The sequence below is a fragment of the Colobus angolensis genome, unplaced genomic scaffold (assembly GCF_000951035.1).
Source record: "Colobus angolensis palliatus isolate OR3802 unplaced genomic scaffold, Cang.pa_1.0 Scaffold247, whole genome shotgun sequence".
In the NCBI taxonomy this organism is placed as follows: Eukaryota; Metazoa; Chordata; class Mammalia; order Primates; family Cercopithecidae; genus Colobus; species Colobus angolensis.
In genome coordinates, this window is record NW_012115677.1 from 300,276 (window position 1) to 322,711 (window position 22,436).

At 35.0% G+C, this 22,436-nt stretch overlaps 1 protein-coding gene across 1 annotated transcript in view; it reads left to right on the top strand.

The window, feature by feature from the left end:
* Window positions 1-22,436, top strand: part of UBR3 (ubiquitin protein ligase E3 component n-recognin 3 (putative)) — a gene marked incomplete at its 5' end in the record, with an annotated part of 276,638 nt that overhangs the window by 109,967 nt on the left and 144,235 nt on the right. Inside the window, 4 exons of the mRNA XM_011945970.1 lie at window positions 8,913-9,054; window positions 12,688-12,792; window positions 14,265-14,438; window positions 16,290-16,750. Coding sequence (XP_011801360.1) covers window positions 8,913-9,054; window positions 12,688-12,792; window positions 14,265-14,438; window positions 16,290-16,750 — 882 coding nt within the window. The remainder of the gene's footprint in view (window positions 1-8,912; window positions 9,055-12,687; window positions 12,793-14,264; window positions 14,439-16,289; window positions 16,751-22,436) is intronic.

Sequence of the window (22,436 nt, forward strand, 5' to 3'; positions counted from 1 at the left end):
AAAAAAAAAAAAAAAAAAGAAATATCTATCACAGACAAATATCTGAAGAAAGTTTTTAATGTGAAATTTTAATTCACTTCCTCCCCCCAAACAAAACCAAAACAGTCTTTGAATCAACAACGACAACAACAACCCAGTTCAGCCATCAGCATCTCTCTCTCCCTTTCTCTAAACCCTTGGAGAAATTAGACTGAGGTTCTCTTTCTCTGGTTTCTTAACTCCCTCTTTTTTGCTTTTCATGTGGTTTTGTAAAAATTTGCTTGTAGTCTTTTACTAAACTCTTAGCTCCTTGAGGGAAGATATTTTTATCTCTGTATCTCTTCTACATCTTTAATACTTATCTCAATGCTGGCGCTTAGTAGGTATTCATAATATATTTGTTGAATAAATAAATTTGAGTAATTCCTGTTGAAAAATTGAAAAATGAAGAAAATTGGGAAGAAGTATTTGCATGGAAAACCTAATTGAGACTTCATAAACACCAGTCTTAAATGGCTCTGCCTTTTTTTCAGTGTAGTGGTGACGGTTAGTTGTTTTGAATGTATAAGAATTAAGTAAATTTTATTCTCTTTTACTTTGTAGTTACTAGAAATTTGGACTGAGATTGGGCTGAAACTTTCAAAGCTTTGAAGGAATCATTAAATAATGCAATCAGTTTTAAAGGGGAAATTTTATTTAACAGTACACATTTATTGAATGCTTGTTATATGCCAGGTACTCTGTAAGGAAAACATAATTGTTTTATTTTTCACTTAGCAAACTTTTAGCTCTGAGCAGTTTATTTCTTTCACTTAGAACAGTGATTCTTAAGTAGGGATCATATTTGGCATTGTCTGAAGACTAGTAGGGTTGCCACTGACATCTAGTAAAGGCCAGTTCTACCACCTCTACCAAGAATTCCCTTAATGTCGTTAGTGCCTAGGTTGAGAAACCTGGTTTAGACCCATATTGATACATAGGTATACTTTTTCTGTTTCCAGGTATCGTGTGTTTTGGGATCTGTATTATATTGTTTAGATCTATATCATATTTTGATTTATAACTATTTCACATAGTCAGATAAAACCATATTCCCAAAGCTGTTTTTATCAGTTTTTTCACTTTCTTATTTTGTTCTCTATTTTCCCTCATTCTCTTGTTTCCTCTATTTGGCTTTTGAGTTCTTGTACAATTTCTTTATAGCTTCTTAGAAATATTTCTGAACAGGCTGGGTGCAGTGACTCACATCTGTAATCCTAGCATTTGTTAGAAGGCCAAGGCAGGTGGATCACTTGAGCCCAGGAGTTCAAGACCAACCTGGGGAACATAGTGAAACCCCATCTTTTCAAAAAATACAAAAATTAGCTGGGCATGGTGGTGCATGCCTGTAGTCCCTGCTACTCGGGAGGCTGAGGCAGGAGGATTGCTTGAGCCTGGGAGGTCAAGGCTGCAGTAAGCCTTGATCATGCCAGTGGATTCTAGCCTGGAAACAGAATGAGACCCTGTTTCACAGTAAAACAAAACAGAAACATTTCTGAACCACTATGATGTTTCTTAGCAGTTTGAAAATCTACGTTTTAAAAGAAATAATGTACTGAAAGCGGTAATAGCAGATTACAAACTTTTTAGCTTTAGACTAGAACCTTTTAACCATTATCTTTTAAAGTACTTTTTGAAATTTTACGTGCAACCTATTTGTGTGATAACTTTTGTGTATGTAAAATAAATACCATATCCTTGCAGAAATGCATTGGTTACTGCTGGGCGCGGTGGCTCATGCCTGTAATCCCAGCATTTTGGGAGGTCAGGTGGGCAGATCGCTACGTCAGGAGATTGAGACCATCCTGGCTAACATGGTGAAACCCCATCTCTACTAAAAATACAAAAACAAAATTAGCCGGGTGTGGTGGTGGGCGCCTGTAGTCCCAGCTACTCAGGAGGCTGAGGCGGGAGAATGGCGTGAACGCGGGAGGTGGAGCTTGCAGTGAGCTGAGATCATGCCACTCTCCAGCCTGGGAGACAGAGTGAGACTCTACCTCAAAAAAAAAAAGAAAAAAAGAAATGCATTGGTTACATAATTATGTAAAACTTAAAATTTTTGTGATTTATTTTGTATGTGAAACAATAATACCTGCTTCCTTTATGCAGTGTCTTTTATTTGTTGTATATTTGACTGTACAATTGACTGTTTCAGTTATTGTTTCAGCACAAGTGGGAAGATAACCCTAAACTCTAGGATTTGTTTGCTATTTTATTTTATCTTATTTTATTTTAATTTATTTCATTTTATAGAGACAGAGTCTCACTCTGTCACCCAGGCTGGAGTGCAGTGGCACGATCCCGGCTCACTGCAACCTCCGCCTCCTGAGCTCAAGTGATTCTTCTGCCTCAGCCTCCTGAGGAGCTGGGATTACAGGCACCCACCACCACGCCTAGCTAACTTTTGTATTTTTAGTAGAGATGGGGTTTCACCATGTTTTCCAGGCTGGTCTTGAACTCCTGACCTCAGATAATCCGCTGGCCCCGGCCTCCCAAAGTGTTGGGATTACAGGCGTGAGCCACCATGCCTGGCCGATTTGTTTGCTATTGATTATTTTCATCTGCTTTTTAGTTTTAAGGGACAAAATGTGGCTTAACTGATTATACTGGGAGGGATCTCTTTTTATTTGCAAGAAGACCTTTTGGAGGTCATCTTGCAAATTGAAATGAAAAATGGCCAGATAAATTTAAACTTTTGTGTTCTCACAATTTAGCTCTGTGCCAGGCACTTTAAAGGCAACCAGTAAATATTTGTTAAATGAACGAAAAGTAGATTTGTTTCAGTTTTTGTGCTGAGAGTTTAAGTGAAAGTAAGCCATTTGCTTTATGTGATGCTTAGATGCTTAGAATTTTAGGCTGTTATTGCTGGAAAAGGCCTTTAAAATCTAGTCCAGGTTCTATAAAAGTATCTCGTGGGCCTTCACTGGAAGACAGGGTTGGGCAACAGCAAGAAGAGGCTTAAGAGAGTGGAAGTGGCTCATCCTGCTTCTCTTTCTCCCTTCCAAATATCCCCGAGTGGGCATTCAACTCTTAAAAAGAAAACAAAAACAAGACGACAACAACAAAACAAACCAACAGTTGGAAAACCATCCATTCATTTCAGTGTTATATTTTATATATGAAGACATTGTGGCTCAGAGAAGCTCAGTGAAAATATGTCTGTTTTTTGTTTGTTTGTTTTTGAGACAGGGTCTCACTTTGTCACCCAGGCTGGAGTGCAGTGGCGTGATCATAGCCCACTGCAGCCTCCAACTTCTGGACTCAAGTGATCTTCCCATCTTACCCTCCTGAGTAGCTAGGACTACAGGTGCACACCACCATGCCTGGCTAATTGTTTAAAAGTTTTTTATAGAGGTGGGTTCTTGCTATATTTCCCAGGCTAGTCTTGAACTCTTAGTCTCAAGTGATCTTCCTGTCTCAGCCTTCCATAGTGCTAGAATTATAGATGTGAACCATTGTTCCTGGTGAAATATGTGTGACAGTGGCAGTGTTGTTAGAACTATGAGCTAGGCCATTTCCAAAGATGGAAATGATTTCATAAAGCATTTGTGTTAAATTCAACTGGAAAGTACATTTTTTAAAATATGTAATTTCTTGTATTTCTGTTGCCTCCTGTCTCCCATTTTGAAGGTTAATGACTGCTGCCCCATGTTTGAAAGTATGATGTATGAGTTTTATGTATGTCATTTTTGTCTCAAACTAGTCAATAATTACGTGTTGGTGTGAGTCACTTAAGTAATTTTTTTCTGTCACGTAGCATTTCATTTGCATTATTCTATTAATGCTTTTGAAAAGAGCAGTCAAAATGATGTATTACTCAGGCCTTCAACAAATGTATAACCTTTATTTTGCAACAATTTATTAATCTAGGTGCCACACATTTAGTGGTTACTGCTTAAAGCAAACAAAGAAACAAAGTAAAATTAAAAATTGCTTTTTTAATGCTAAATGAAATAGAATAGTTGAAGTATTTCATCATGGCTATTGCAATCATTTTGAAAATTACATTTATATGTTGTCACTGTAGTATTATATACAAACCAATTTTTAAATTTATTTTTTATTTATTTTTTTGAGAGAGTTTCACTTTTGTTGCCCAGGCTGGAGTGCAATGGCACGATCTCGGCTCACTGCAACCTCTGCCTCCTGGATTCAAGCGATTCTTCCGCCTCAGCCTCTCAAGTAGCTGGGTTTACAGGCATGCATCTACCATGCCTGGCTAATTTTGTATTTTTAGTAGAGACGGGGTTTCTCCATGTTGGTCAGGCTGGTCTCAAATTCCTGACCTCAGGTGATCTGCCTGCCTCGGCCTCCCAAAGTGCTGGGATTACAGGCATGAGCCACCGTGCCTGGCCCAGAAACCAATTTTTTTAATTGCAAAGTTAATTTTATAGCATCTTCATAATCATAGGTACAGCTTATTTCTCTGATATATTAATGATAGTTTTCTTATTTTTAAGACTTTTTCTTCATTCTATGTAGTATCTGTTTCCTCTAAGGTACATTTTCTATTGTTCAGTCTCTAGCTTTTGAGTTAGAGGCATTCCCCAGATGTCTGACAATGTTGACTGCTTGTTATTAAGAGCTCTTGAGTGCATTGTTGGAACTTGTAGATTCTGAATTTTAATATAGGGTGATTTGGGTAGGCAGGTTTGTTGAGAAACACTTGTGTTAGATCTTTCTTTTTGGCCTGGTCAGATTCCTCAGGGAAGTATCCTGAGATACTGCCCAGAGGTAATGATATGGCTGCTATTATTCTGTGAACCGACTGGGAGACAAGGCCTAGGGACTCATGACGACTTTAATCCTTCTTCCTTGTACCCTCAATTGTACTTGCTATTTTATCCTCCCCAGAGATGAGTTCTGTAGCCAAAATTCTGTTTCAGTGGTGGAAAGGCAGTTTTCATCCAATCCTCCTTATTTTAACCCCTGCCTTCCCACCTCCAGTTATAAAGGTACCAGGTGCTGCCAATTTTGTTGCTTATTTTTTAATTGCACTTTTTATTATTGAGTTTTAAGACCTCTTTATATTTTCTGAATACTAGACTCATCAGGTATATGATTTGCAAATATTTTCATTTCTTTCTCTTTTTTTTTTTTTTTTTTTAAGACAGTGTCATTCTGTTGCTCAGACGGGTGGCATGATCACAGTTCTCTGCAGCTTTGGGCCTCCCCAGACTCAGGTGATCCTGAGTGGCCTCCCAAGTAGCTGGGACTACAGGCATGTGCCACCACACATGACTAATTTTTGAATTTTTTATAGAGATAGGGTCTCTACATGTGTTGCCCAGGCTGGTTTGATCTCGGCGGCTTAAGTGATCTGCCTGCTCAGCCTCCCAAAGTGTTGGGATTACAGGCATGAGCTGTTGCGCCCAGTCTGTGAATGTTTTCTGCCATTCTGTGGATTGTCTTTTTCACTTACTTGAAAGTGTCCTTTGAGTCATAAATGTTTTAAATTTTGATGAATTCCAGTTTTTTTCTTTAATTTTCCTGTTTATTGCCTAAATTAATTTAATTTTCCTGTCTGTTGCCTAAATCAAGGTCACAAATAGCTAAACCTATGTTTTTCTCAAAGAGTTTTATGCTTAAAAATATAAAACTACAGCTGAAGCTTTTACATCAAATTCTCTGATCGATTTTGAGTTAGTGTTTATGTATGCTGTGAGGTAGTGGTCCAACTTCATTCTTATTCATGTGGTGTTTCTTTGAGTTTTAATGGACCTTGCTTGTTCAACAACCTGGGCCTCATACAATCTTTTCTTTTTTTGTGGATAACTTAAAACTACACATTCACTTTCTTTAAAGGTTGTAGGCTTGCTTAGGTTATTTCTTGAAAAAAAATTGCTAAGTTATATTTTTCTAAGAAATCTTTATCTTAAGTTTATACTTAATGATTAAAAAAACTTCCCTGTGTTTTTATTCCTGTTATTTGTGTGTGTTTGCTATTTCTTATTTTGAGTTAGGTGTCATAGCAGATGATGATCAGTTTTACTATGTTTTCTAAGAACCAACTTTTGATTGTCTCTCTCCTCCCACCCCCATTTTCTATTTCATTCTTATTCTTTTTTCCTGTATTACTTATTAATCTTTTTTTTTTTTTTTTTGAGTTGGAGTCTTGCCCTGTCGCCCAGGCTGGAGTGCAGTGGTGCGATCTCTGCTCACTGCAATCTCCACCTCCCAGGTTCACACCATTCTCCTGCCTCAGCCTCCTGAATAGCTGGGACTACAGGGACCTGCCAGCACGCCCAGCTAATTTTTTGTATTTTTTTTTTTAATAGAGACGGGTCTTCACCATGTTAGCCAGGATGGCCTCGATCTCCTGACCTCGTGATCCGCCTTCCTCAGTCTCCCAGAGTGCTGGGATTACAGGTGTGAGCCATCGTGCCAGGCCTTTTTTTTTCCCCTTTTTTGAGACAGTCTCACTCTGTCTTCCAGGCTGGTATATAGTGGTGCAATCTTGGCTCACTGTAGCCTTTAACTCCTGGGCTCAAGCGATCCTCCCACCTCAGCTTCCTGAGTAGCTGGGATTACAGGGGTGCATCACCATGCTTGGCTAATTTTTGTATTTTTTGTAGAGACAGAGTTTCACCATGCTGCCCAGGCTGGTCTTGAACTACTGAGCTCAAAGTGATCTGCTTGCCTTGGCTTCCCAGAGTGCTGGGATTACAGATGTGAGCCACTATGCCAGGCCATTATTGTCTTCTTGCAATTTAGTTTGGATTGTCTTTGTTCCTTTTCTTGGATACTCAGTTGTTGTTGTTGTTTTAGTGCATTTGGTTTTCATTTTTAATTACTCCTATTTAATTTTTATTGTTACATATTTTAAAAATATTTTTAATTGATATATCTTAGCTTTAACATTACCTTTTACACAGTATTTGAAGATACTTCTCTGATAGTTTCATACATGTGTGCAGTGTGTAATGATCAAATCAGGGAAATTGGGATATTCAATATCTCAAACATTTATCTTTTTTTTATGTTGGAAACATTACAGTTCTTCTAGCTATTTTTAAATATACATTAGTATTAACTATAATTTGGATGCTTAGTTGTTGATTTTTTCACAAACGTGGATTTTAAGGCTATGTATTTCCTTCTAAGCACTACTTTAGTTGTGGCCCACAACTTTTTCTATATAGTTTAGGCTTTAAATTTTTCTGTTATGATTTTTAACGGCTTCTGAATTTCTAAGAGCATAGTTACCTATAGCCAATGGCTGTCCAAAAATATTAAATGGAAAATTCCAGAAATAAATAACTTATAGATTTTAAATTATATGCCATTGTAAGCAGGGTGATGAATTCTTGTGCCATCCTGCTCTGTCCCACCTGGGATATGAATTGTTCCTTAGTCCAGTGTACCATGCTATATATACTACTTGCTTGTTAGTTATTGACATTGTCTGCTCCTGACATCCAGCCATCACATTGTCATGACCTGATGATTCAGGATCACCTGAAGCAGATGTTCCTCCTTGTGATGACATATTGTCAGAAGGTCATTAGTAGCCTGATGCCATGTCACAGTGCTTACCATCATTCAATTCACTTCATCTCATCACGTAGGCATTTTATCATCTCACATCATCACAAGAAGAACAAGAGTGAGTATAGTACAATGGTCCCCCTCTTATCCTCGGGACATGTTCCAAGACCTACGGTGGATGCTTGAAATGAGGGATGATATCCAACCCTATATCTACTATGTTTTTCTACTACGATACATACCTATGATAAAGCTTAATTTATAAATTAGAGATAGAGATTAACAGTAATAACTAAAGGTAAAATAGAAGAATTATAACAATAATGTGAATGGCATACAACTGAAAACGTATGAATTATTTCTGGAGATTTTTGTTTAATATTTTCTGAGCATGGTTGACCATGGGTAACTGAAACTGTGGAAAGTGAAACTAGGTATAAGGGGGACTACTATACATAAGGTATTTTGAGAGGGAAAGCATGTACACATTCACCTAACTTTTATTACAGTATATTGTTGTAATTATTCTGTTATCACTTACTGTTGTTAGTCTCTTACTGGATCTAATTTATAAATTAACCTTTATCATAGGTATGTATGTGTAGGAGAACACAGTATGTAGAGAGTTTGGTACTATCCTTATTTTCAGGCATCTACTGGGGGCTTTGGAACATGTTCCCTGAAGATAAGAGGGGACTACTGTATTTGGATACAAGTTCATAATTATCTTCTTGGGGAACTTGTTGTTCTTACATCCCAGAAGAGACAGACAAGCTAATTCATTCTCCTTGTGAGTTATTCTTTCAATGAGGGTAAAGCCTTTCAAGGGTCTTAGCTTTAGGTGGGATCTCAGTTCTGTCTCTGAGTCTTGTGTGAGCCCGACACACCTTGTGATCTGTTTGCTCAAGGACTTGATAACAACTGGCACAGTGTTAGTGCTTGTCATTAATTCCTTCTTTTTTGTGGTAACTGGAGAATTCCACTTTTTTTGTGTGACCTCAAATACGCATTCAAAAGATTATATTTATATTTTATCCAGCTGTTCCAACCATTGGTAGTGGGAGAATTTTCAGATCATCTATTTTGCTTAATTGTTACAGCTAGAAATTTCTTTGCTGAGTACTTCATCTGTATTCTTTCTGTTCATTTCTCTTTGTTAGCACTTTAAAGTTTATATATTTTTAAATTTTCAGCATAGCTCTCTTTACTCACTTTTAGTCATTAGGAAAAGAAATAGTAATGTTCATTGTATAGAGAATGGAAACCTCTTTGGCATTTTAAGCAATTTGATTAAAAATAGCACTGCATAAAACATTGTGTCAGAAATTGGTGTCTATAAATTACATTTAAACCACAGTTTGATTTTGAGGCTATCATCTAATTCTAGTTTTGTTTTATTTTTACAGTTTAAAACAGAGCGGAAAATTTCCTGGAAATCCCTGGCCTCCCTATAAGAAAAGGACATCACTCCATCCTAGCTATAAAGGTCTCATGAGACTTTTGCACTGTAAAACTTTACACATTGTGCTATTCACTCTGCTTTACAAGGTACAGTAGTAATTTGAATAGAAAGACTTAAGTTTAGAATTTATTTTCAAAGAATAATCCTTTAGGATAATATTTACATTAAAGTACCACTTATAAAGCAAAATGTGTTTATACATTTAAGATGTATGAAGATATGTTATAATCACATGTATTTGAAATCCAAGTTGAACATAACAGAATAGCTACAGCATTCTTTGTGAGAAACTATTTATCTTATCTAGCTACAGATAAAAATATGTATTTATGGCTTCTGCAGAACAATAAGTGAAATACCATGGAACTACAAGAGGTGTGGAATGAGCTACAGGGACCAAACAACCATCAGAACCCACTAAAATGACAAAACTAGAATGGCAGTTAAATGAGCCAGTGAATCTTAGGTTGGGGTGGTTCTTTTTGCTTTTTTCCTCTAATCAGGAAAGTGACATGGAAGGATTTGAGTGTGATTTCTATGTGGCAAGATCAAAAATTGTTTTTGGTAAACATTTTAGGAACTCACAATATGATGCATTTACTTTCTTGTTATCTAAAATTTGTTTTATTTTGGGATCTTCTCACATAAAACAGATTTATTTGACTAACATTAATTGTGTACTCAAAAACTTGTGTGAAACATAATATTGTATAGTATGTATGTGTGTATATAATAGGGATTTTTATAATCTCATCTGCATGAAAGATGAAAAAAGTCTGGGTGCAGTGGCTTACGCCTGTAATCCCGGCACTTTGGGAGGCTAAGGTGGGCAGATCTCGAGGTCAGGAGTTCGAGACCAGCCTGGCCAACATGGTGAAAGCCCGTCTCTACTAAAACTACAAAAATTAGATAGGTGTGGTGGTGGGCACCTGTAATCCCAACTTCTCGGAAGGCTGAGGCAGGAGAATTGCTTGAACCTGGGAGGTGGAGGTTACAGTGACCCCAGATCGTGCCACTGCACTCCAGCCTGGGTGACATAGCAGGACTCCATCTAGTGGGTGGAGGAAAGAAAGATGAAAGAAAAAAGAATATATAGACATGATAAATGTTATGCAGGTAGATACAAAGAAAACCTCTTGTTCCTCTTCCTAATTATAATTTGAAAAATTAAAAGTTAAGAGAAATTCAAAGAAAAATAAGAATATTTGTTATACAAATTTCCAATTACTATGTACAATCATTTAACACATTGTTTAAGAAAGTATATATTTAGTTAGGTAGGAGTTTTAGTTTTTTTCTTAATCTTATAATGAAATAATACTTTTAAATTTCTATACTTTTCTTTCAACTTCACCCATGACCAATTTTTCATTGTACTTGTTTCTAAAGTTTTCCTGTTACTATTTTGGACAGGTGCCTCAAAAAACACCTTGGGTGGTTTATTTTCATTAACTTCCAAGAGGGTTATTCAGTAATTGATTTAAAATGTTCTTTTTCTTTATTAAAAAATGTAGAATATCTTTTTGTACTGAAAAGATATTTGTATTTGTTTTACAAATAATGGACGGTCTTCGAATGTTTACTTAGTGCCAGATTTTGTTTGAAATGCTTTATATGTACTTGTAGACATTATTTTGCTTAAGCTAGCAAAAATCCTTATGAGTGAAAGTTCTGTTATTATTCTCCTTTTTCAGATATGAAATCGAGTTTTAGAGGTTAAATAACTAGTTCAGATGGGGAAGCTAAGTACTGTTATAAGTAATAATTAATAAGTGACAAATAAATAATTCATGAAAAATTAAGGAAGCCTTATGGCAAATTATTATGCTCTTTCAAGTTATATGTTTCAATGTTTTCATATGCTAAATGTACAAATAGTATTTTATGAAAAATAAAAAGACAATGTTTTAGTTGTTACAAGACTGTCATAAATGAATTCTTGAAATCTCAACTTTAAAATAGCTTTCTTGATTTTAGTAATAATAATAATAAAATTCTCCATTGACATTACGTTGGCCAGTCAACTTTCTAAAAATCAATTTTAGTAAACCACCTTTATCCTCTGACGTGTTTAATGTCAAAATAAAACTCCCTGGAAACATCATTTTTATTTCTTTTTTTTTTTTTTTGAAGTACCTAATAGAGGGATTTTTTTCCTCCTTAGCTCTTAAGTTATTCAGTTAAAGCTGTAATGCCACAAGCTTTGAAGTCAAAATTTAATTGAATTTAGCTGGTAATGTTTTATTTATCAGGAGGAGATAGTATAGTAATGATAGTCAGTGGCCTGGGAGTCTGAGGTCTGTGTTCTAGTGTTGCTTACACTAGCTAGCTGGTTGTGTGGCTGGGCCTTGGTTTTCTCTCCATAACATAGTGGATCAGAAAGGATGACTTCTGTGGTCTCCCAGCCTTCAGTCTCCTCCTGCTGCTGCTTCTGCTCCTCACATCGTTGGCACCACCCACTCACTATTTGTTGAACACACATTGCTAGACACTGCACAAAGCAAATGACAGATATTAACCCATGCAATCCTTACAACAATCTGGGCTTTAATTCCATTTTTATTTTTCTTTCTTTTTGGTTTTTATTTTTGGATGGGGATGGGACGAGTGAAAGTGCTAGGAGGGGCTCTATAATTTCAACTTTAGAGATAAGAAAACTAAGACCAGAGTCTGTTGCTGAAGGTCAACTAGGAATAGACAGAAATTTGTTTAAAAATCTGGTTTTTAAAAGGTTTTGAATGCCTATGCTCTTCGCTGTGCCACACAACAGATGAACATAGAAGCCCTCTGAATAGTCAGAAAAACATGAGAGTCAGTGACTTGAAAGTCTATTCTTTAGTTGTGGTAGATTAGGTCTTAAGCGATTAAGACCTCCTTTCCAAGTCCCCTCAGCCATTTGGGCAGCTTCTGTGAGGCTCAGCTTATCCTGTCCTCTTTTTTGCTCTCTGCTATCTTGCCCACAATTAAAACTGCCATTCCCTACAGAATTTCCTCCTTTCGTCCTTTCCATCATTTGGCCAGATGACTTTTATAATGAGGACAAGATGATAGCTGCCAGGCCATTTTGTTACTTGTAGTATTTTAGATATCTTCTGGTTAGTGGTCTGTTATATCATAGTGAATGAGTGATTGGTGTAGGTAGCCCAGAAACCCTGTGTAACATGCATAAGGTTTGCATTGAGTAATCCATAGGTCAGATTTATCAAATTTTCTTCAGAGAAGCCTCTTTATTAACTGCTTGAATTCCTTCTGCCTTTCTCCTACATGTAAATCACACACTGACATACATATGAATATAGCTATTCAGAATACTCAGAGGCTCAGAACTTTAATTTCAGAGACATGTTTTTAAGAACATTAATGCACCATAAACATTTATTGTGCTTCCAGTTATATGCCAGGTGCTGTGCTGAACACATTTGCTTGAATTATCCTATTTAGTAAACTTATTTATCTGATGGCCTTGTCATCAAGAGAAGAGTGTCAGCAAATTAGGATATAAAAATATTCTTATTAAATTATTTTATTAAATACTTATATTCATATGAATTTATTTTAGTGGACTCTCTGACATAACCTTCAGAAAATTTGTGAACTGGTATTTCTAGATATTACTTAAAGTACTTTTCGTCTATAACAGTAAAATATTTTTGGATCTCTAAATGAAATACATTTTGTGGAAAAAAGTAATTATGAGGCATTTTCTTCCCTTTTTAAAGATTCTGATGGATCATCAAAATCTGTCAGAACATGTACTCTGCATGGTTTTGTATCTGATTGAATTAGGACTCGAAAATTCTGCTGAAGAAGAATCAGATGAAGAGGTAAGTAGTTTTTTGTAATTTAAAATTTTTATATAGGCAGCCCCTATCTGGCTCCAACCAATTGTTGCCAAACCAGACGTGTTATACTTTTGCTAGTTATAACATGCCTTAGTAAAATGTATTTATGGATTCATCTTGAGGTATATTTATGTTTTCATCAGACTCATAAGATCTTTTAAAGAACTACTAGAAAAGGCCCTTTGGGATCTTCAAATATGTACAGTTTTTTAGGGCCTTCATTGATATATTAAATTCTATTATGGAATTACTGAATTTGAAATTTGTAATTCCTATCACAAAAATTAAGAAAAGTGTTTAATGCATTTTTGGTGTTATGCTAAGAATATTGATTATTGGCAAACAATTACCAGTAATCAATAAATAATCAGTAAAACTGAAGTTAGGGCTTAGCTCCAAAAATTCTAATAATTTGATTAGGGATTATTTTTGAGTAGCAAATTCTTTCTGTAAAGGTTTTAAGGCAATGGCATGAATATTGTTATATGGGAGAATGTTTAAAGTATTTAAGAGTAAAAGTTGTTAATATGTTTCAGGATTTTAGAAGTATTGTGTCCATAAAAGCAATTGTTACTACAAATTAGTTTCACTAATGTGTAAGATTCTCCTCATCTCTTCCCTCCTAAATGACAAAATATAACACAATATAATAATTGCAAAAAACAAGTTAAAGAAACCACTTTGTAGTTCTTTGTAGTCCAAGTTGAATCAACATATGTTCTTTCATAGATGTTAAAAGGTTATAAAGATTCCTCTATGATTAGGTCATACCTTTGGTTGATTTTTCAGTTTCCTCCAAATTAGTCCAAATTAGCATTATTTGTATTACTAATGGGTGAGGATGAATATTCTGTAATGTTCAGTATTCTAGATTGAAAAATGTATTTAAAAATGTATTTTTTTTTTTTTTGTTGTTGAGATGGAGTCTCGCTCTGTCGCCAGGCTGGAGTGCAGTGGCCAGATCTCAGCTCACTGCAAGCTCCGCCTCCCGGGTTTACGCCATTCTCCTGCCTCAGCCTCCCAAGTAGCTGGGACTACAGGCGCCCGCCACCTCGCCGGGCTAGTTTTTTGTATTTTTAGTAGAGACGGGGTTTCACCGTGTTAGCCAGGATGGTCTCGATCTCCTGACCTCGTGATCCGCCCATCTCGGCCTCCCAAAGTGCTGGGATTCCAGGCTTGAGCCACCGCGCCCGGCCATAAAAATGTATTTTAAATCAGACGTTTAGCTGATTCCATCGGACTCAATACCGTATTGGTATTGAGTAATTTATTACTACATTTTTTGTTTGAATTTGGTTTTATTCAAATTTGCTCACTCTATAATTTATGGATGAAACAGTAAAGGATCCAGGATTATGATAGGCAATGGATGATTTTTGGGGGCTTGTTACATCTCCATTGTACCTTGCACCTGATGTGGCAAGATTTGAGATTCTTTTTTTTTTTTTTTTAAGGCATCAGTGGGTGGACCAGAACGTTGTCATGACAGTTGGTTTCCTGGCAGTAACTTAGTGTCAAACATGCGACACTTTATAAACTATGTTAGAGTAAGAGTTCCAGAGACTGCGCCTGAAGTGAAGAGAGACTCACCTGCAAGTACTAGCTCTGATAACTTGGGTTCCTTTCAAGTAAGTGTAAATGTAAGAAAGAAAATAAGGAAAAGCTTTATGTTATGTATGTTATGTTGGGATATACTGTTCCTATGATATCTAAAAGAAAAAAAAAAGTGGTTGTAGATAACTTTAAATTGTTTTTTATTTCCTCTGATATATCTCTGCAACTTCTACCTTATCAGTCTTTTTCCCTTAATCTGCCAGAGTTCACGACGGCCTAAAGTTCTTCAAAGAGAGGTAGATGTGTATGATATTTGCATTAACTAGCAACATGGCTTTAACTGGAAATGGGGAAAAACTGCTTTGAAGTATTTGTGTGTGTATGGGTGTTTAATTAATATGGTTAAATTTAAAAGAAAGTTTCTTGGATTTGTGTGTGGTTTTTTTTTTGACAAAGTGATTTAAGCTTAATATTAAAGAAAATTTATATTATTGAGCTTACGAAGTATTTTGGACCAGTTATAGGTAGCATATTTGAATGTCTTTACATTTAGCATTGCCACTATATTACTAACTTCTTAAAAATGACTTGGATATTTTCTAAATTAAAATAAATTTAATTGCTAGCAGCATGCTCATTTGCAAATAACTTTTTTTTGCTTCTATGGCAATTAATTAACTTTGATAAAATAAGCCTATAAAGTCTTAAATTCTGTATGTTATGGCTTTGGACTCATTTTGAAAATCAGCGCTCTCATTGCATGTAAGTTAATTTTTAAAAAGCAGTAATGAAAAATCTTGAAATGACATTTTAAGTAACTAAACTTAAGCAGTTTTAGTCTTCCCAACCTAGATTTTTGTCAGTAGAGAACATTGAATCAGACATTTCTTATAGTAGAGTCTATTTGTAGGAGCTTTCTTGGTCTTTGACAACGTGTTTTTGTTGTAAGCAAAACCTGGAACCTCTATAAGAGGCTTTTGTCTCTAATGCTGGTAGAGAGTACTTTAAAAAACAGCTTGGATGTTAAAAAATAGTGTATACTGTCATTTGACTCACAAAAGCTCATCTGATATTAGAGCATCCTTTCTATGCTTGCTTTTAAAAAATAAATTCATTAAACTGATTCATATCTTAATTAAAAGATGTTTTCTAAGAGCCCTGGTGCAGTTTGATTGCTTTAGCAAAAAAGCTTTTTAGAATTTAAATTAATGAGGAAAATACTTAGTTAAAAAAAAAAACTGTTCAGAAAACAAATCATAGTCCTTGACCCACAAACCAAAAACAAATAAAAAACAAATCACAAATCACAGTTTTAATTTCATATTAAAATTTAGTAAAACAAATTAAATTTCATATTAAAATATGAAACATCAGTTTGATTTTTTCATCCTTATATTTCAGTTTAGTAACTTTAAGCCTTTATGTTAGAATTTTCAAACTTTAAAGTTCCTTAAAAGTAAAATTAATTACTAGTTCAGGTTTATTAGCTTAGAAAATTTTTTAAAAAACTAATTTATAATTTTCTTAACTGGAAACTGTAGCAGTCTTCCAGAAGTTACTAAAGAGTACCCTATTCTTTGTGAATGCTGACCAGAACAGCTTTTCCTCCTTTAAACTAATGAATAATTTAGTTTATGATTCTCTTTAATATGGCTGTAGATACTACTTAAGCTTTGTCTATTTTCGGGAGGTTGAAAAGGAAGTGTTACTGCTGATGATCTCCTTATAACTCTTTCCAGATTGAGTGGGATTAAATATATTTGAGAGAGAGGTCAAGGGACAGAATTATTTAAAGAGCAAATCTATTGAATAAGTCTTTGTATGAAACTGAGCATTCCCTTTGGAAAATGTAGTACTAATATGTTTTTAAAATGATGCTAAATAACTTCTCTTGATTTTTCTTTGTTTCTCTTTTTTAATGGTAGAATTCTGGTACAGCTCAAGTTTTCAGTTTAGTAGCAGAACGTAGAAAGAAATTTCAGGAAATCATCAATCGCAGTAACAGTGAAGCAAATCAGGTGGTTCGTCCCAAAACTTCAAGTAAATGGTCTGCTCCTGGCTCAGCTCCACAGTTAACTACAGCTATTTTGGAAATTAAAGAAAGCATATTGTCTTTGCTAATTAAACTTCACCACAAACTCTCAGGAAAACAAAACTCCTACTATCCTCCTTGGCTTGATGACATAGAAATTTTAATCCAACCAGAAATTCCTAAATACAGTCATGGAGATGGTATAACTGCAGTGGAAAGAATTTTACTAAAAGCTGCGTCACAAAGTAGAATGAACAAACGCATCATTGAAGAGATATGTAGAAAAGTGACCCCTCCTGTACCACCTAAAAAAGTCACTGCAGCAGAGAAGAAAACATTGGACAAAGAAGAAAGGTAATTTTTGTTTTTAATGTTTTAAACGTGTGTATAGTTGAAAATTTGATATTTTCTTCCTTTTGGTCATTTGAGGATAATCACCTGGATGTTTAACAGCAACAGTCATAGCTGATGTAACATAAATGGAATGGAGCATAGTCAGTGCTTGTACATGTGATATATTGAGTTTACTGACGGACAGGTGAGACTTTCTGACCCCACCGTAAAATTACTACCTTAAATCTGTATGTCTTTTTGGAAAAATTGCTACTGCTTTTATTGCTGTAGGGAGCTAATAATTCTCTTACTGTTAAAGTTGAACTGTTCAGCTTTAAATGAGAATAGAAAAATATTTAAACATTTCTCCAAATAAAAATCCAACTGCTTTAGTTTCTTTTAGTCTTTTCTAATCTTTATTAATATATGATTGCTGATTTTTAAAAAGTGATGTTTTAAAACCCATTCTGACTAACTTATGCTTCTAGCTTTTGGGTCTTTAGGTTGCTTATAATTTGTTGTTAAATTATATTTATAAACTTTTTTACATCTTTTGACTTTCTTGAAAAAAAAAAGATTGGGATTGTTTTTAATCTCAAGATATATACTGTGTTATGTGGGGTTTGTGGGTCAAGGACTGTGAGCATAGTATGGTTCTTTTCTTCAGTGGTACGTTGTTTGCCAGAAGAGTTGTGTTACTGTGCATTGTCACCAATTGTTTCCCAAGAGCCTTGTCACCAATTGTTTCCCAAGAGCCTTGTCAACATTGCTGACCCTACTGTCGTAAACCTGACAAGGTGAATCTTGAGAGATTGAAACTCAGCATAATTGTCAAACTCTTGGAAAGGGTTCAGTGTTTATTAAAGAAAAAAAAAAAAGAGCATGCCTTCTAATGAGTGTACATAGGCTAAAAGACCCAGGACATTAAAAAAAGGATTTCAGATCAAATTCAAGATAGTCATTGCTTACTTCTCTGAGGTTACAAATAATATTTATTGTTTTAATTTCTTTATTATTTAAGACAAATTTGTCTGCCAAAGCAACAATTATAGGGGAAGGGTACACATTTCCCCTTAGGGAGGGTCCAAAGAGATCACATCAATATTATCTTAATTTAAGAACCTAGGACCTTGATCATCTCGATCTCTTTTATATAGGTAAAAATCATTGTCAACAGAGTTATTTGGACTACTGTTGTGAGCGGTATGACTAATACATCATTTAGCAGTTTGAAGTGTACTTTAGAGGTGTTTTCTGGATAATTTCATCTTCTTACTTTTAAAATTAAATATAGGCAATTATGGATTAAATGATCAGTGGAAGCAAGCCTAAGATGGATCTTACTCGATTGATCCATTTCTCATTCATTGGGTGTCAGTCAAGCACTTTTCTAGACATATCTGTGTCTGGTGTTGGACTTCCTGACCTCGAGGAATTGATACTATAATGGAGAGACAGACTGGTAAACAGATAGTTTGTTAGTAGTGTTAATATAGTGTAACAGGTACTATATTGGGTACACAGAATGTTAATGGGAGTAGCAGGACATAAGGCTAAGAAGGTAACCGCATATCATTAACTGGCACAGGGTATAAGTGGTTACAGGGAAACTGGAAGGATTTTAAGTGAGGAATAATATATAAGATAGAACTGGACGCAGTGGCTCACGCCTGTAATCCCAGCACTTTGGGAGGCTAAGGTGGGCAGATCTCGAGGTCAGGAGTTCGAGACCAGCCTGGCCAACATGGTGAAAGCCCGTCTCTACTAAAACTACAAAAATTAGATAGGTGTGGTGGTGGGCACCTGTAATCCCAACTTCTCGGAAGGCTGAGGCAGGAGAATTGCTTGAACCTGGGAGGTGGAGGTTACAGTGACCCCAGATCGTGCCACTGCACTCCAGCCTGGGTGACATAGCAGGACTCCATCTAGTGGGTGGAGGAAAGAAAGATGAAAGAAAAAAGAATATATAGACATGATAAATGTTATGCAGGTAGATACAAAGAAAACCTCTTGTTCCTCTTCCTAATTATAATTTGAAAAATTAAAAGTTAAGAGAAATTCAAAGAAAAATAAGAATATTTGTTATACAAATTTCCAATTACTATGTACAATCATTTAACACATTGTTTAAGAAAGTATATATTTAGTTAGGTAGGAGTTTTAGTTTTTTTCTTAATCTTATAATGAAATAATACTTTTAAATTTCTATACTTTTCTTTCAACTTCACCCATGACCAATTTTTCATTGTACTTGTTTCTAAAGTTTTCCTGTTACTATTTTGGACAGGTGCCTCAAAAAACACCTTGGGTGGTTTATTTTCATTAACTTCCAAGAGGGTTATTCAGTAATTGATTTAAAATGTTCTTTTTCTTTATTAAAAAATGTAGAATATCTTTTTGTACTGAAAAGATATTTGTATTTGTTTTACAAATAATGGACGGTCTTCGAATGTTTACTTAGTGCCAGATTTTGTTTGAAATGCTTTATATGTACTTGTAGACATTATTTTGCTTAAGCTAGCAAAAATCCTTATGAGTGAAAGTTCTGTTATTATTCTCCTTTTTCAGATATGAAATCGAGTTTTAGAGGTTAAATAACTAGTTCAGATGGGGAAGCTAAGTACTGTTATAAGTAATAATTAATAAGTGACAAATAAATAATTCATGAAAAATTAAGGAAGCCTTATGGCAAATTATTATGCTCTTTCAAGTTATATGTTTCAATGTTTTCATATGCTAAATGTACAAATAGTATTTTATGAAAAATAAAAAGACAATGTTTTAGTTGTTACAAGACTGTCATAAATGAATTCTTGAAATCTCAACTTTAAAATAGCTTTCTTGATTTTAGTAATAATAATAATAAAATTCTCCATTGACATTACGTTGGCCAGTCAACTTTCTAAAAATCAATTTTAGTAAACCACCTTTATCCTCTGACGTGTTTAATGTCAAAATAAAACTCCCTGGAAACATCATTTTTATTTCTTTTTTTTTTTTTTTTGAAGTACCTAATAGAGGGATTTTTTTCCTCCTTAGCTCTTAAGTTATTCAGTTAAAGCTGTAATGCCACAAGCTTTGAAGTCAAAATTTAATTGAATTTAGCTGGTAATGTTTTATTTATCAGGAGGAGATAGTATAGTAATGATAGTCAGTGGCCTGGGAGTCTGAGGTCTGTGTTCTAGTGTTGCTTACACTAGCTAGCTGGTTGTGTGGCTGGGCCTTGGTTTTCTCTCCATAACATAGTGGATCAGAAAGGATGACTTCTGTGGTCTCCCAGCCTTCAGTCTCCTCCTGCTGCTGCTTCTGCTCCTCACATCGTTGGCACCACCCACTCACTATTTGTTGAACACACATTGCTAGACACTGCACAAAGCAAATGACAGATATTAACCCATGCAATCCTTACAACAATCTGGGCTTTAATTCCATTTTTATTTTTCTTTCTTTTTGGTTTTTATTTTTGGATGGGGATGGGACGAGTGAAAGTGCTAGGAGGGGCTCTATAATTTCAACTTTAGAGATAAGAAAACTAAGACCAGAGTCTGTTGCTGAAGGTCAACTAGGAATAGACAGAAATTTGTTTAAAAATCTGGTTTTTAAAAGGTTTTGAATGCCTATGCTCTTCGCTGTGCCACACAACAGATGAACATAGAAGCCCTCTGAATAGTCAGAAAAACATGAGAGTCAGTGACTTGAAAGTCTATTCTTTAGTTGTGGTAGATTAGGTCTTAAGCGATTAAGACCTCCTTTCCAAGTCCCCTCAGCCATTTGGGCAGCTTCTGTGAGGCTCAGCTTATCCTGTCCTCTTTTTTGCTCTCTGCTATCTTGCCCACAATTAAAACTGCCATTCCCTACAGAATTTCCTCCTTTCGTCCTTTCCATCATTTGGCCAGATGACTTTTATAATGAGGACAAGATGATAGCTGCCAGGCCATTTTGTTACTTGTAGTATTTTAGATATCTTCTGGTTAGTGGTCTGTTATATCATAGTGAATGAGTGATTGGTGTAGGTAGCCCAGAAACCCTGTGTAACATGCATAAGGTTTGCATTGAGTAATCCATAGGTCAGATTTATCAAATTTTCTTCAGAGAAGCCTCTTTATTAACTGCTTGAATTCCTTCTGCCTTTCTCCTACATGTAAATCACACACTGACATACATATGAATATAGCTATTCAGAATACTCAGAGGCTCAGAACTTTAATTTCAGAGACATGTTTTTAAGAACATTAATGCACCATAAACATTTATTGTGCTTCCAGTTATATGCCAGGTGCTGTGCTGAACACATTTGCTTGAATTATCCTATTTAGTAAACTTATTTATCTGATGGCCTTGTCATCAAGAGAAGAGTGTCAGCAAATTAGGATATAAAAATATTCTTATTAAATTATTTTATTAAATACTTATATTCATATGAATTTATTTTAGTGGACTCTCTGACATAACCTTCAGAAAATTTGTGAACTGGTATTTCTAGATATTACTTAAAGTACTTTTCGTCTATAACAGTAAAATATTTTTGGATCTCTAAATGAAATACATTTTGTGGAAAAAAGTAATTATGAGGCATTTTCTTCCCTTTTTAAAGATTCTGATGGATCATCAAAATCTGTCAGAACATGTACTCTGCATGGTTTTGTATCTGATTGAATTAGGACTCGAAAATTCTGCTGAAGAAGAATCAGATGAAGAGGTAAGTAGTTTTTTGTAATTTAAAATTTTTATATAGGCAGCCCCTATCTGGCTCCAACCAATTGTTGCCAAACCAGACGTGTTATACTTTTGCTAGTTATAACATGCCTTAGTAAAATGTATTTATGGATTCATCTTGAGGTATATTTATGTTTTCATCAGACTCATAAGATCTTTTAAAGAACTACTAGAAAAGGCCCTTTGGGATCTTCAAATATGTACAGTTTTTTAGGGCCTTCATTGATATATTAAATTCTATTATGGAATTACTGAATTTGAAATTTGTAATTCCTATCACAAAAATTAAGAAAAGTGTTTAATGCATTTTTGGTGTTATGCTAAGAATATTGATTATTGGCAAACAATTACCAGTAATCAATAAATAATCAGTAAAACTGAAGTTAGGGCTTAGCTCCAAAAATTCTAATAATTTGATTAGGGATTATTTTTGAGTAGCAAATTCTTTCTGTAAAGGTTTTAAGGCAATGGCATGAATATTGTTATATGGGAGAATGTTTAAAGTATTTAAGAGTAAAAGTTGTTAATATGTTTCAGGATTTTAGAAGTATTGTGTCCATAAAAGCAATTGTTACTACAAATTAGTTTCACTAATGTGTAAGATTCTCCTCATCTCTTCCCTCCTAAATGACAAAATATAACACAATATAATAATTGCAAAAAACAAGTTAAAGAAACCACTTTGTAGTTCTTTGTAGTCCAAGTTGAATCAACATATGTTCTTTCATAGATGTTAAAAGGTTATAAAGATTCCTCTATGATTAGGTCATACCTTTGGTTGATTTTTCAGTTTCCTCCAAATTAGTCCAAATTAGCATTATTTGTATTACTAATGGGTGAGGATGAATATTCTGTAATGTTCAGTATTCTAGATTGAAAAATGTATTTAAAAATGTATTTTTTTTTTTTTTGTTGTTGAGATGGAGTCTCGCTCTGTCGCCAGGCTGGAGTGCAGTGGCCAGATCTCAGCTCACTGCAAGCTCCGCCTCCC